The 14,990-nt window shown below is 33.1% G+C and overlaps 1 protein-coding gene across 1 annotated transcript in view; it reads right to left on the bottom strand.

Moving 5' to 3' along the window:
• Window positions 1-14,990, bottom strand: part of EPHA5 (EPH receptor A5) — a 458,275-nt gene that overhangs the window by 52,054 nt on the left and 391,231 nt on the right. Inside the window, exon 9 of the mRNA XM_027836299.1 lies at window positions 6,133-6,198. Coding sequence (XP_027692100.1) covers window positions 6,133-6,198 — 66 coding nt within the window. The remainder of the gene's footprint in view (window positions 1-6,132; window positions 6,199-14,990) is intronic.

The following is a 14,990-nucleotide window of genomic DNA, read 5'->3' on the forward strand; positions in this document are numbered from 1 at the left end:
TTGTGCCCAGAATAGTTCTGAGATAATAGAGTTCCATTATACAGGACAGCCTAGTATTCATCAGCTTAGTGATAATCATCAACAATAACGTTGGCAAGAAGGTACATATTTTAATTTTAATTTTTTTTTAGGCAATTGGGGTTAAGTGACTTGCCCAGGATCACACAGCTAGTAAGTGTCAAGTGTTTGGTTTGAGACCACATTTGAACTCAGATCCTCTAGACTTCAGGGTCAGTTCTCTATCCACTGTGCCACATAGATACACTCATATTTTAATTTTTAAAAAGGTCTATCCTTAAAATGACAATTTATGGATATTCTGAAGAATTTGATGTCATTCAGCTCATTTCTTGGGTCCTATGTGGAGAGGCTGCACTGTCTTGAAGCAAAAATACAGACCATCCTCTGCAGATATGTACTGTATTTTTTAAAATCTATGAAGACAAATATTTACCATAAACTATTATTTCCCTCTGCCTATGTAGGACTAAGTCACATGTGGCCTCAAGGCTACAGGTTCCCCACTCCAGAACTAAGGCACGCTTGAAACAAACTTGAAAGAATATTGAAAGTATAGAGAGAGCCAAAGAGGTAAAGTGTGGAGCCTTCCTAGATGATTATAATAACATCATTGATCAAGAGATGGATAAGACCACAGAAACCATAAAGTCCATTTTACATGTGAAGAAACAGGCAAAAACAGATTAAATGACTTGCCCAGGGTAACTCAGAGGATGTCACAGGCAGGATTTGAACTCACATCTTCCTTATTCCAAGTCCAACTTTTTTTTTTAATTCTTAATTTATATATCTTTCATAGCTAGCAGGTAAAATGCATGGGAGTATACATATTTATGTATATGTATAGATATAGATATATCATTTTTTATTTCTGGTGAAGGAGAGAAAGAGGACTTCTTATCAGCACCAACAACTGAAAGATTTATAATTCATATCTGAAATAAACATCATGAAATCAATAGCCTATATTACACAACTCTACCATAATTCTCTGCACTACAATTTTTAATACTGTGCTCTAGATCTGCATTCAGGGTGGAGTTAATGACAAAGACTTCTAAATGTATCTCTTAAATGGACTATGTAACATTTAGAATGATCCGAGACAATGCCTTAAATAGTGATTACTATATCACAGAATTTAAAGAAGCAGATTTTACTATTAATACTGCCATAAAACACAGATAGAAGTGCCATGCCAGCAGGGTGAGGATATTTTCAATTTTCAATGAAAAATAAACAAGGATCCTGGGTTAAGAACCTATATATTTTTGACCATCACTTTTTAGATATAGCTAAACACTTTCATTAAAGCTGAAAGAAAAAAAAATGGAGATTATTTAGTCCAATTCGTTAATTTCACATATTAGTTAATTATAAGCATAAGAAAAACAATAACAGTAGCAGCATGAGATAGGAAGGGATTTCTTTTTCATGGTCACACATTAAACAAATGGCAGAATTTTTAATATAAGCCAACTCTCAAAAGTGATGCTCTGTCCCAAGGAATGATCAGGCCTCTCTTGTTGCTTGACTTAATCTGCTCAGCTTGGAATTCTTGTCTGGGGCTGGAGTTTGATTGGGCTGTCAGTGACTACTAACTAGACATGGTTTCACCATAAGTCATCTCCAGCATATTTTGAACTATGTTTTGTCATCCACCCACCTGCCATACACATATAACTGTGTATACCACACCTAGTTTATTTCTACCTCTTGCTCTGGCAATAGTAATTAAATATAAAGCATCATTACCTCTGGAAAGAGCATGACAAAGACTTTTCCATGGCTGTAATTACAATTCCTGTTTTAATATGAAGTTTAAAAACTAAAATAATAGGAAAGGGATCATGGCTTTATTCACCAAAAGAAACAAAAAAAATCATCTTCTTTCTAAGTTCTTAAGGTAGCATTTTAATATAAAAAAGTATCATTTTCAAAAGACATAGATATACTTAAATGTTAATGACAATAGTCCACATACTTTGGTTTTCTCCCCCATTTGAATATAAGCTCCCAGAGGGTAAGGACTGTGTCCCATGTCTTTTTGTCTATGGGATCTTGAGTACAGTGCCTGATTTATGTGTTTAATATTTGCATTTCATTCATTCATCCATCACAATTCTGGATGCTGCTTTGTTATTTATTACAAGTTAGTCCTTACTAAGAACTGCGGAGATGAAACAAAGCAAGTTTCTGTCACAATTAATTAAGTTCATAGGACCTGAGTCCAGAGGGTCTGGTGATACAAAGACCTGAATCCAGAGGGTCTGGTATGATGTTCTCCAGTAGTTTAACTGCAAAAGCATTCTTCCCATGATGACCTGGCAACAGCAGTACCAGGAACCATTTTTTCCCCCTCTAAGTTCATCTGGAATCCAGTTTTTTAGCCATACCTCTCACAGATTCACCAGAATTATAATGGAAAGACACAATCACTTTCTCTGGCCATCGAAACTGTTAAAGAGGAGTCAGGTATTTCTATACCTACCACTATAAACCAGAATCAACCTAAGCAATATTTAATTTCTTGGTGCTCACAAGATTATGTTTACTAAGAAGGACAAGGTTTTATGTACACTGGTAAGCACTGTGGTAAAACTTTATTACTTGTGTAATTTAAGTTCTTTTTTCTGTTTAACCATTTTGAAGTTTCTATACTTACATTTCATAGTCCTAGAGTAAAATTTTGCCCACAAAAGCTCTGTGACAATAAAATATCTTCACAAGAAGGTCTATTTCTCCCTTGCCTGTTTTACTGATATTGAATCAAGTGACACTAGGAAAATGGAGGAATTGGAGTTGTAATCCTCTGTTAAAGGTCATCAATAAATCTGAGCAAACAAAGTGCACCTTGTGCTTGGAGAGTTGTCAAGGTAGCCTGGGGTTCTGTAGAGCTTTGGGGTAGTTTTGAGACAACAAAGTTCTAGAGAGGACCTAGAATAGTGTTTTCAAATAATGTTCCATAATACCCTCAGATCCAACAGAATGATTTAGGATTATTGTGAATAAACAACTTAGTTGGTCATGTTATCATAGTTGAATATTTCTGCTTGTTTAATTATTTTCAGGTCCCAGTTATGGAATTCCCAGTTACAGAATAACTTTTAGGAAAATCCAGACATGTTATTAAATGAACATTTTGAAACTGGATTTCTATTACTGAGAAGGCTCTATTCACCAAACCAAAAGGACTTTCTTAGTTCTCCAAGTAGGCTTTTGTAAAAGACAGTATTTCCAAAGAGCTTAGATTTCCTTATGTTTTCATAAAATAACTAAGATTATTGGCTGTCTATTTCTTCAGCTTTTAAGTTGACTTATGTCAACTGTGTAAGGACACAGCCACTACCATAGCATGCCTATTCTGGGCCTGTTTTTTTTTTTCTTCTGGTTTTCTCATTGTGACAATTTGGAAGTCTTCAAATGGTAGTCCCACAAATAGATAAATAATTTTAGCTTTCATTATTTCCCACAATTTATTTTAGGTGAGTTTTTCCTCTGCTCTAAGTATTTATAAATAGAATTAGGTAGCAATTTTAACAGTGATCTACTTTCATCTTATAAGAATTCAATTTTGGAGGGATTCTTTGGGCCATTTATAAATCTCCTCATTGTTTATTTAGTCTTTAAATTGTGAAACAGATATTTTCTCCTCTCTCTTAAATTTGGATTGACCTTTTGAGAATACATCTTTGTTTTATAATACAAGTTGGCCATAATTGTCCATAACCTTTGTTTTGTTTTCAAATTGTTTTTGAATTTGTTTTCATAATATGCCTAATTCACCTTACAAGTGCTGATTTGGTGTATAGTATCCATTAATTGATTTCTTCAGGTTCCCACTGAGAAGATTTGTGTCTCTACTGTGTCTCCACCCCTTAGTTTTATGTAAGCTCCTTGAGAGCAGGAACTCTTTCAGATTTGCCTTTGTATTTTTGAAGCTAAGGACTGTGCTTGGCTGAATTTTTTTTTAACCAAACTTTTCATTTCTCCAGTATTGGGAGCTCCTGGTGAGGAACTTTCATGGTTAAAGCAGGTCAGTCACTTCTTTACAATTTATAGCTTTAGAGAATTGACTTTGGGAAATGAGGGATTAGGTGATTTGCCTAAGGCCATAGAATATGTCAGAGGTGGGACTTATCTATCCACTTACTATGTGAATATTGCAATTTACTTAAAAAGAAAAAAAGTTTAATTTGGTAGGACACTTCATTAGCCAGGATACACAATTTAGTTACTAGTCTTTATGAATTTAAATAGTTTTAAAGTCATAGAAGGAATTAAGGCACAAAACTCAGAGCTTTTCATATTGGAACAAAATAGGAAGATTATAACAATTCAGATCTTTGTGATTCATTATGGACACTCCAAATTTTAGAGGAGACACAAAAGCAAACTAAATAATTAAATGGGCACAACTACATAACTTTATCTTGAAGATTTTTACAATTGAAATAATTTCTACACTATTAACTGCAGAAACCCCCTTTAACTTTGGTTGCAATTCACTGTTTTCTTTATTTCTCATTGTAAAGGATCCACCTGTCTGTGGAGACATACACTTTTGAAATCGCTGAAAATCTACTTGTATAGTAGGAACCCAGAAAACAGCATATTAAAACATTGTTCTGGGATTCCTGGAATTCCATGAAATATAACTCAGAAGATTTTAACTTTGATCATATTTTGATTAAAAAGATTAACCCTGTATAAAAATATATAATGTATACCTGCCACCTAGAATAAGTGGGTCTTGCTGTTTGTGAGATATTTATTTATGACTTGTTTCAAACACATATGGACTATATGCAAATGTAAGAAAAGCAATATTGCATGTCAGTTGTATGGTTCTTTCTGAAGGGAAAGGTAAAGTCAATTCTCTTTGAGAGCAGTAATATGATGCTTTTAGATATGATATGACTCTTGCTCCATGGAAAGCATGCCAAATGTAGAATGGATATGACATCACTTCTACTTCCATTTGTTAATCCTTTTTCTTTTTCCCATATCCCCACCCCTACATCCAATCATTTGCTAAAATCTATTGATCTCTCCTCAACAAATCTCACACTCATCTTGATCTCTGTAGTCACATGGTCACCAGACTAGGTCAGGCTCTCATCTTCTCTCACCTGGCCAATTCTAACAGTTATTCAATTTATTTCCTTATATCAAGTCTCTCCCATTACTAATCTATTCTCCATAGAACTACCAAACAGATATTCCTCAAGCACAAGTCAGATGCTATACTACACTGATCAAAAATGCTCAGTGCTTCCCTACCTCTAGGATAAAATGAAAACTTCTCTGTGCAGATCTTAAAATCCTTTGTAGTCTTGTTCTAATCTTTTAAAACTGATTTCACCTTAGCACTATCACCCTACAAAGTCCTTATTTGTAGCCAAATTGCCTGAATTCCTGTTACCCCAATATGACATTCTAAATCCTATTTCTGTACATTCATACAGATTGTCTCCCATACATGTTCATCTTCCCTTTTCTCCACTGTTTCTTTGAATCACTAGTTTCCTTCAGGCCTCAGCTCAACCATCTCTATTTACATGAAGTTTTTGCCCATTCTCTTCCCTTCCTCCCCCCCAAAAAAACATCAAAACCACATTAAAATAATTATATTTCTCTCTCAAAACAATTCTCTCTTGCTCTCTCTTTCTGTCACTCTCTCTGTCTCTGTGTCTCTCTCCCTCTCTCTCTCTCTCTCTCTGAAAAAACACTAAGGGCAGAAAAGATTTAAATTTCCTTCTTTGTATTCCCAACATCTAGCAGTATGTCCTGTACATAATGTTTAAAAATGGTAATTGAATGAATAAACTATGCACTAGAACCAGTATGACAGCTTTGATATATAGATGTAGATGTTTGGCTCTGTTTTTACATGTAGTATTTTCATATATCTTGTTAGGGATAATTTATTACCGAACCATTTATTATGTCACTTTTGGGGCACCATCTCCATTTTAATGAAACAATACTGTTTTACACAGAGCCATCTTCAGCTAATAAGATGCACTAATGTAGGGCACATGAGTAATGAAAGAAAATGTATACTGCAAGTAAAACAGAGGAGTGAAAAAACTCAAGGGGAACACTAACCATATTAGGCTTGGATGGGCAACAGCGCACAGGGAAGAAGCCCTGTCACAGCCACATTCACAGCAACTGAAAAGGAAAAAAAAAAAGCCCAAGATAAGGCATGGATCCCACTACTCTAATACCACATAAAGATAAGTGAAACTTTTCATTTATCAATTTTGCTTATGTAAAGATTTGATCCTACATGTATAGAAATGTATGGAATCAAAGGTTTGCTTCAACAACTAGTCCAGGTGAATGAACTTGAGAGAGGGTTGGACATGGAGGCAGGAAGACCTGAGTTCAAATGGTTTACTAACTATCTGACCCTAGTCAAGTCACTTAATCTCTCTTAGCCTATGTTTCCTCATCTATAAAATGGGAACATTAGTAGACCTTACCTTACAGGTTTTTTTTTTTTTGAGAATCAAATGTGATAACACAGGTAAAGTATCTGCAAGATAGAGTGTTATATAAATGCTAACCCCTATGTGTATTAGAGATTTGATGGGTACTTTTTTATTTATTTGACTTATTTTGGGGACAATTCAAGTAAATCATACAATAAAATAATTATAAATTTGCCAAACTCATATACAATTTTATCAAATTTAGACTGAACTTATGAAATCAAGAATGATGTTTGGTATTTCATTCTTATTCTCTTTCATGCATATCTCTTTTTTTTCTCTTTCATAGTAATTGAAGATAACTACAGGATGAGGAAGAGGAATTCATCACAGGATATGTGATTCTTTCATTTTTAGTATCAGTTGTACTGTGAATGATATGGTTGCTGTCATAAAAAAAGAGGAATAAGTTGGCTACCTTAGTCAATAACTACTTATTTCTCTTATGTCTATGGAGAATTTATTATAGTTCTGGCCAAAGAAAAATCTTACTTTAAATAAGGTGTCAAATATCTATACCTTGCCTATGGCAAGGTATAGATAGCCAAATTTCTACTGTGGTAACCTATATCAAGAATCCTCATTTTAAATTTAGAAATACCTCCCTACATCATTAACTTGACAAAAATTGTCAAATTGGTATGATAATGCTGATAATATTGTCATTTAAACTATTTAATTGTACTCTTTTATATTTCTCTGTTTATGGTTTGTAAATTATACTACATTATACCACAAAGCAAAAATATATTTTATCCTAGCACCTACTCATATAATCTCAAAATCTAAATGGAGTCTAAACTAATGATATTTTTGCTGTGACATACTCAGGAAAGTAGTTTTGTACTTATACTTAAATATGATTATCTTGAATGTTGCTAGTACCTAAGACAAAAATAATTAAACTACACTGTGAAGTTATGTCACATAGCCTGTTCCTCTCTTTTGTCTACCTAAGATAATGCATATCATATAGAAGAAAATGATCAGTCTAAAGTTGGGATGTACTCTTTTATAATTTTTATGACTCATGGTGAGGTGGTGATGACTTTGGCTAAGATAACTGTTTCTTCCAGATTTTCCCAGTCTATAGTCAACAAAGATTTTATTTATATCATCAAATGCAGAGTGGGCAATATCACTGCTAATATCTTGATAGTGATATATTTTCTTAATACAATCCCAATAGATATATACGTAGGCACACGATACTGACTTGACCAATACTGCTTCCTAGTACAAACATAATTATCACAGAACCTTATAATTGGAAAGGACATTAAACATCATCTAGTCCAATTTCTTCATTGAACAGATGAGCAAACTAAGACTTAGAGAGGAGAAATTGCTTGACAAGGTCATATATGGAGCTAAATGAACATTTGAAGATAGGTCTTCTAACTCCAGAACTGGTGCCCTTTCCATTCTATCATGTTGATTTCCTCATTAATATAAGCAAATCCTACCATAACACTGTCAAATCTCAGTCTAATGTAAATCTGACATTCAACCATTTATTCACTTATACTATAATAATTTTTATATACCTTCTATTCTAGGCATTGAGAAAGATACCAGATCTAGCACATGTTCTACTATACCACATTGCCTTCTTACTAGATACTAAAATATATAGAGACTGTACTTGAGCTGAAAACTGTAAATAGATGACTATTTTGTTTAGTTTTGACAGAACTAGATTAGAGTCATGTGTACAATAATGAGTAAGGAGTGGTGCTTGGGCTTGAATATTTACTTGGACATGTGGCCCAGGGGAAGTCATTAGATCTCTCTGGGCTTCAATTTTATTATTGTTATAACAAATGAAAATAATACCTTCATTGCTTACCTCGCAAATTTATTTTAAGGAAAATAGCTTTATAAACCATAAAGTAGAAGGTCAGTGTTAGTTATATATAAGGTCTATTTTTCCTTTAATCTCACTTTCAATATTGTTTTCCAAGATTACTCTAACATTAATTGATCTCTAATTCTGCTAAACTGATGGAGCCCATATTATCTATTGCATGTGTTAGAAATAGCTACTGATTTAAAAAAGTAAAGAAAAAGAACTGCTTTATCTCCAGAACTAGTTTGTAAATTCATTTAAGTTAGGGATTGATCTTTACGTCAAGGCAAAGAGGACACTAAAGTGAATATTAAGAAAAATCATATAATTTATTATTGTTGTTGTTACTACTACTACTACTACTGCTACTACTACTACTACTACTATTACTACTACTAGTAATTGAAATGGTTAATAAACATCTAGAAAAGGAAACAGAAACCAAAATCACCATGACTTCATAAATAGCAAGTCATGGCAAACAACCTCATTTAGTCTTTTATCAAAGTTATTAGACTGGTTGGTAGATCAAGAAAATGCTGTAGGTATAAATTATCTAAGTTTTTAAAGCACAGAGTTTTTTCATTCTTTTTTTTAGTTGCAAATTCTCTTTCTACCAGTGCCTCTCTCCCATACATTGAGAAAGCAAGAAAAGCAAAACCCATTACAAATATGTATAGTCATACAAAAAATAAATCCTGAATTAGCCATGTTCCCCCAAAACAAAAAAAATAAAAGACATGTATATATGTATATACATATACATATGTATACACATGCACACACACACACACACATATATATACATACATATGTATATGAACGTATGTATTTCAATCTGTCCCTAAGTCCATCAATTCTCTACCTAGAAGTGGATAGCATGTTTCATTTTGAGTTTTCATAATTGTGGTTGGTCATCATTTTGAACAGTTATTAAATTATTATTTTTTTCCAATTTGATTATCTTTATAATATTTTTTATTATTGTATATTATCTTTCTGGTTGTGTTAACTTTGCACTCAGTCTGTTCATATAAGTCTTCTAGGTTTTTCTGAAGTAACATCCTTCATCATTTATTGTAGAATAATAATATTACGTCACATCTGGGTTAAAGAGAGAACAACATATGCATTTAGAAGGGAATAAAAGACTTCAAATTTATAAATAAATGTGAGGGTGAAGGAATATGATAAGGGGAGTTATAGAAGGTATCTAGAGGATTAATGGGAATGGGATAAAAAGTGAATAAAATATATTATTTGAAGGCTATAAAAGTCTTCTAAATTAAGATAGAAACAAGAGAGTAAGGGGTATGTGAGGGGTGGAAGGGGGTAAGGAGGGATCTTTGGAGAGGGGGTCTGGGATTCCAATTGGTGAAAGCCATAACAAGGCCACAGTGACCAGAATAAGACCTAGTGTTTCTGTATATCTACCCAACAGTATTGGCCTCTTTCTTTGTTATTAATCGTAACACACTGTTTGGGGTGGCAGGACCATGAATATCCCTGTGCAGGGGAATTTTGGACCCGACAGAGGGACTAGGTTAAGTAATAGTAGGACAAGGTAGAAGGTAAAGGCTAGAAGGTAGAAGTAAAATAGAGGAGTCAGGAGGGATAGGAAATAAGAGATTCACACAAATATAAAATAAAGATCAGGAATAGAATTCATAAGGGAAAAAAAGCAGGAATAGTAATCATGATCTCAGAAAAAGTCAAAGCTAAAATAGATTTAATCAAAAGAAAAAAATAGGAAACTACATTCTATGTCAGTGATAGTAATCATTTTTAGACTATTTAAAGTAACTATAAAGTATAAGGTTGAAATATTGCTGTTTTGTATGAAATGATGAGTTGGTGGACTTGGAAAAATATGAAAAGATTTGGACTTATGAAGGAAGATGTTATCCACCTTCCAAGAAACAGAGGTCAAATAAGTATACTACAGTCTTACATAGATGCATATGAATGTATATGTCTATATATGAACCTGATTAAGGAGAATCAAATTTTAGAAAAGTTAAATATGAAAGACTTCTGGAGAAAATTGAATGGAGATAGAAATGAATATACTTTTTCTCAGCAGTACATGATACTGCACATAAATTGATCATATATTAGGGCATAAAAACCTCATAATCAAATGCAAAAAGACAGAAATATTAAAAGCATCATTTTTAGATCATGATGCAATAAAAATTACATGTAACAAAAGAAATCAAAGCTATCTATAATAATATAAAAATGCTCCTTATCACTTTTGAGTAGAGAAATACAAATTGAAACAACTCTGATGTACTACCCCACAATCACAAGAAATTACAAATGTTGGAGAGGATGAGGGAAAATAGGTACACTAATGAACAGTAGTAAACTGGTCCAACCATTACGTATAATAATGTAAAACTATGCCCAAAGTACTATAAAACTGTGCATATGCTTTGATCAAGCAATACCACTATTATGTCGGTATTTATTTCATCTTTGCTTGTTGTGAGAAAGAATTGGAAACTGAGATCATGCTCATCAATCATGGAATGGCTGGCCAAGTTATGGCATATGATGTTGATGGAATACTATTTTGTTATAGGAAAAAATGAGAATTTTGGTGTCAGAAAAACAACAACCCCAAACATGGTGAGACCTTTATAAACTGATGTGAAGTGAAGTGAGAATAGGTGATTGGTGAGAATAGTCAGAATAGGAGATCACTGTACACAGTAACAACATTATTGAAATGATGATTAACTGTGAAAGACTTTGATACTCTGATCAATACAATGACATTGTATTGATGCAATAAAATTCTAAATGACTGTGATGAAAAAAAATATACATTTCCAGAGAGAAAAGTAATGGAATCTGAGCAAAAAAAAATAGAAGTATAATTTCCTCACTTTATTTTTTGCTTCTTTTGCAACATGGCTAATATGTAAATATATTTTGCATGATTTCATGTGTATATTTGATATCATATTACTTGCCTTATCAGTGGGTGGGGAAGAGTGTACAAGAGAGGGAGAGATTTTGGAACTCAAAATTTAAAAATAAAAGGATGTTAAAATAAATCAATAATTAATTTAAAAATAATCTCACAAATACTAGACAGGCATATTTAGACCACAATTTGTGTGAACAAGATCTGTGAGTTTCAGTGAGCTAACTACTCAATATAAGTCAACAATATAACATAGTCAAACACACGCAGAAATGTAATCTTAGAATAGTCTGAGGATCATAACATCCTGGAGGAATGAGGTGATAGTCATGCTCTCACTTGCCTTGATCAGAACAAATGTGAATTAGTGTGTTCAGTCTTGGTACCACTAGGGAAAAAGCTGGAAAATGCCTAGAAGAGGTACCCAAAGGATGGGGAAGGCCAATAGGATGATGGAACATCATGTATGGTTAAATGAGGTGAGTATGGGAAGGAGAAGAAGAGGAAGAAGAAGGAGGAGTAGGAGGAGGAGAAGGACATAGTTGTCATAAAGTTGATAAAGGCTTGTCTTGTGAAATTAAGATTAACATCGTGTGAGGTAAAAAACTTTCAATTTTAGATTCAGATGGTCTGTTTGCAAAACATGACTTTACTACTTACTACCTTTGTGACCTTGAGCATGTTCATTTAACTCCCATGGACCTCAGCTTCCTCATTTCTAGCACGAGGGTTGTTTGACTTATATGACCTTTGATATCCCCTTGAATTCTATCTCTATGATTCTATGATTGTCCATGTTTTCTATGACTCAACTGCTTTTTCTTTATTTCAATATTGTCTAATTATTGACTTTTCATGGACTTTGTATAAAATATGTAGGTAGGATTTGCTAATACTGCATTATATGCTTTTTCCTGTCTTATCTCTATACATCACTTCAAGTAACTTTCCAAATCAATTTTTGCTACCATGTCATTTGCAGAAACTACAGAAAACAGTTGTCTCAGGATATGTACAAACTTGAAAAAGTTACATATAACAAATGTAACTTTTTAACATGCTAGATGACCACAAAAATCCATTCTAGTTCTAGAATTTTATGATTTCACTCAGCACATTTTTGTGGACCTTAGGAAAATACCTTACATTTTCTAAATTTTATTTTTTATTATACAGTGAAAATAGTACTCTGATGGTATTCTGTTGTTTTATGACCTAAATGGTTGTCCAACTACCTGAAGGAGTTAAGACATCTAACTGTATAGCACTCCTTCTGAATGACTGAAGTATGATACTTATAGCAAAAAATAAAATAAAATAAAATAGAGATGAGAATATATAGGAAGAAACATACAAAAAAAGACATAAAGAATACCATTACTAATAATATTAGTAACCCTTGTTATAAAAGCATTGTAAACCATAAGTACAAAAATATTTATAGCAACTCTTTCTGTGGTGGCAAAGAATTGGAAATTGAGGGGATGCCCATCAACTGGAGAATGGCTAAACAAGTTGTGGTATATGAATGTAATGGAATACTCTTGTGCTATAAGAAATGATGAGCAGGTGAACTTCAGAAAAACCTGGAAAGACTTGTATGAACTGATGCTGAGTGAAGTAAACGATGAACACAGTAACAGCCATGTTGTGCGATGACTAACTTTGAAAGACTTAGCTCTTCTCAGCAATGCAAGGATCTAAGACATTTCCAAAAGTCTCATGCTAGAAAATGCTATCCATATCCAGAGAAAGAACTATGGAGTTTGAACGAAGATCGAGGCATACTATTTGCTCTTTTTTCTCTTCCGTTTTGTTTTGTTTCTTCTTTCTTGTGGTTCCTCCTATTGGTTCTAATTTTCTTTACAACATGACTAATGTGAAAATATGTTTAATAGGAATATATATGTAGAATCAGATTGCATGCCATGTTGGGGAGTGACGTGGGAAGGGAGGAGTAGATAATTTAAAACTCAAAGGCTTATGGAAGTAAATGTTGAAAACTAAAAATAAATTAATTAATTGAATAAAAAAGCAAAAATTGAATAAAAAGGTGATCATCAATTATATTTTCTCTAGACATAAAAAATTAAAGTATGTTAAACATATTACTATAAAAGCAATTATCTTGGAGGAAAAACTAAAATCTATTATTTTTCCTCCCCACAAATCATTAGTGAGCAAAATATCCTTTCCTTATATATTTTGAAGCTTTGAATTTCTTCTCAAATAATCATATTTGGAGAAAATAATCCTTAAAAAAACCTTAAAATACCTAACAAAAGTTTCATATCCATAACCAAAAGATATATAAAGTAATTGTAAAACATTATTCTCTTTTTAGTATATGATGCATATTACATACTAATAGGATAGTACTGCCATCATAAAATTTAGAGTGGTAAAAGACATTATGGTTCTTTTATAATTCACCTCCCATGTAGTCATTCTGTGCATACTGTGGTCCAGATATTGGCATTGACATGTCTAACAAAATACAAGGAGAAAGTAACCAAACCAAGATGAAAACTTAAATCCTCTGCTACAGAACTCTTTCAATTAAATCAAGATGCTAAGTAGAATTCCAACTACAACTGACTATAGGCAAAATTACATGAGTCATATTTTACTTGTATCTTTCCCCTTCTCTCCTGGTTCTGAGTTATTTTCTATCCCTTTCCTCTTTTGCTTGGTCCTCAGGAACCTGCACATGATTCATAAGATTTTAAGCAGTCATGATCATTAGAGAGCATTTAATTCAGGGATTCTGAAGCTGGTTCCATAAACTTGTTTTAATTTTTTTTATAACTATTTCAATGTAATTGGGTTATATTCCTATGTGTTTCAGTTTTCTGTATTTAAAAAAAAACATGCTGAGAGGGCATCCATAGATTTCAGAATTTTACCAGACTGCCATGAACAACCAAGGTCAAGAATCACTCATATAATTCAATAAGATAACATATTATTAATCCTTCCTTTAAGAGGAAACAGGGGCCCACAAAGGTAAAATTTCTCACCTGAGTTATGTCTTAGATCCATGTACTATGGGTTAGAACTAAATTTCAAAGTCACTCTAGCATACTGAATCTAACAATAGCTTCATACTTTTCTCTGTCCCTTCCTTACCAAATCTGTCCTTCCTTGTTATTCCAATCAATACTCCCATTCAGTGAAAAATGCTGATTTTTAACTAAGCTTTAATCTAGACCAGATCAACTTATTAAACTAACTCTCACTTGAGAGTGCAAATGATCTGTTGGCTTAGTTTTCTGAGAAAGTATTCACATTTTTATAGAATCTGTTAACCTAAATAATGACTCATTGGTATAACATATTAAAGAGGAATGTTGGTGTCAACTCCTCTCACCTACCAGGTCATGAAATACACGGAAACAACATTGTAGCTCATAAGCTCATTGATTTAAAATTAGAAGTCAATATCTACTCCAATTTCCTCATCAAACACATAGAAAACTGAAACTGGAAATGTTATTTGACTTGTCCTGGTCACAAAGATAGCAATCAGACTAGGGCCTCTGAGTCCAAAGCTAGAATGGATACCATTGTTTTCCTTCTTTCTTCTCCTTTTTTTAATCCAGTTTAATCCTCTTTCATCCCTTGATTTTATTCTCCAGATATGACTCCTTCATCTTCAACTCACCCTGTGCCCTCTATCTATCTA

The sequence above is a fragment of the Vombatus ursinus genome, unplaced genomic scaffold, assembly GCF_900497805.2.
Source record: "Vombatus ursinus unplaced genomic scaffold, bare-nosed wombat genome assembly UNPS02014818.1, whole genome shotgun sequence".
In the NCBI taxonomy this organism is placed as follows: domain Eukaryota; kingdom Metazoa; phylum Chordata; class Mammalia; order Diprotodontia; family Vombatidae; genus Vombatus; species Vombatus ursinus.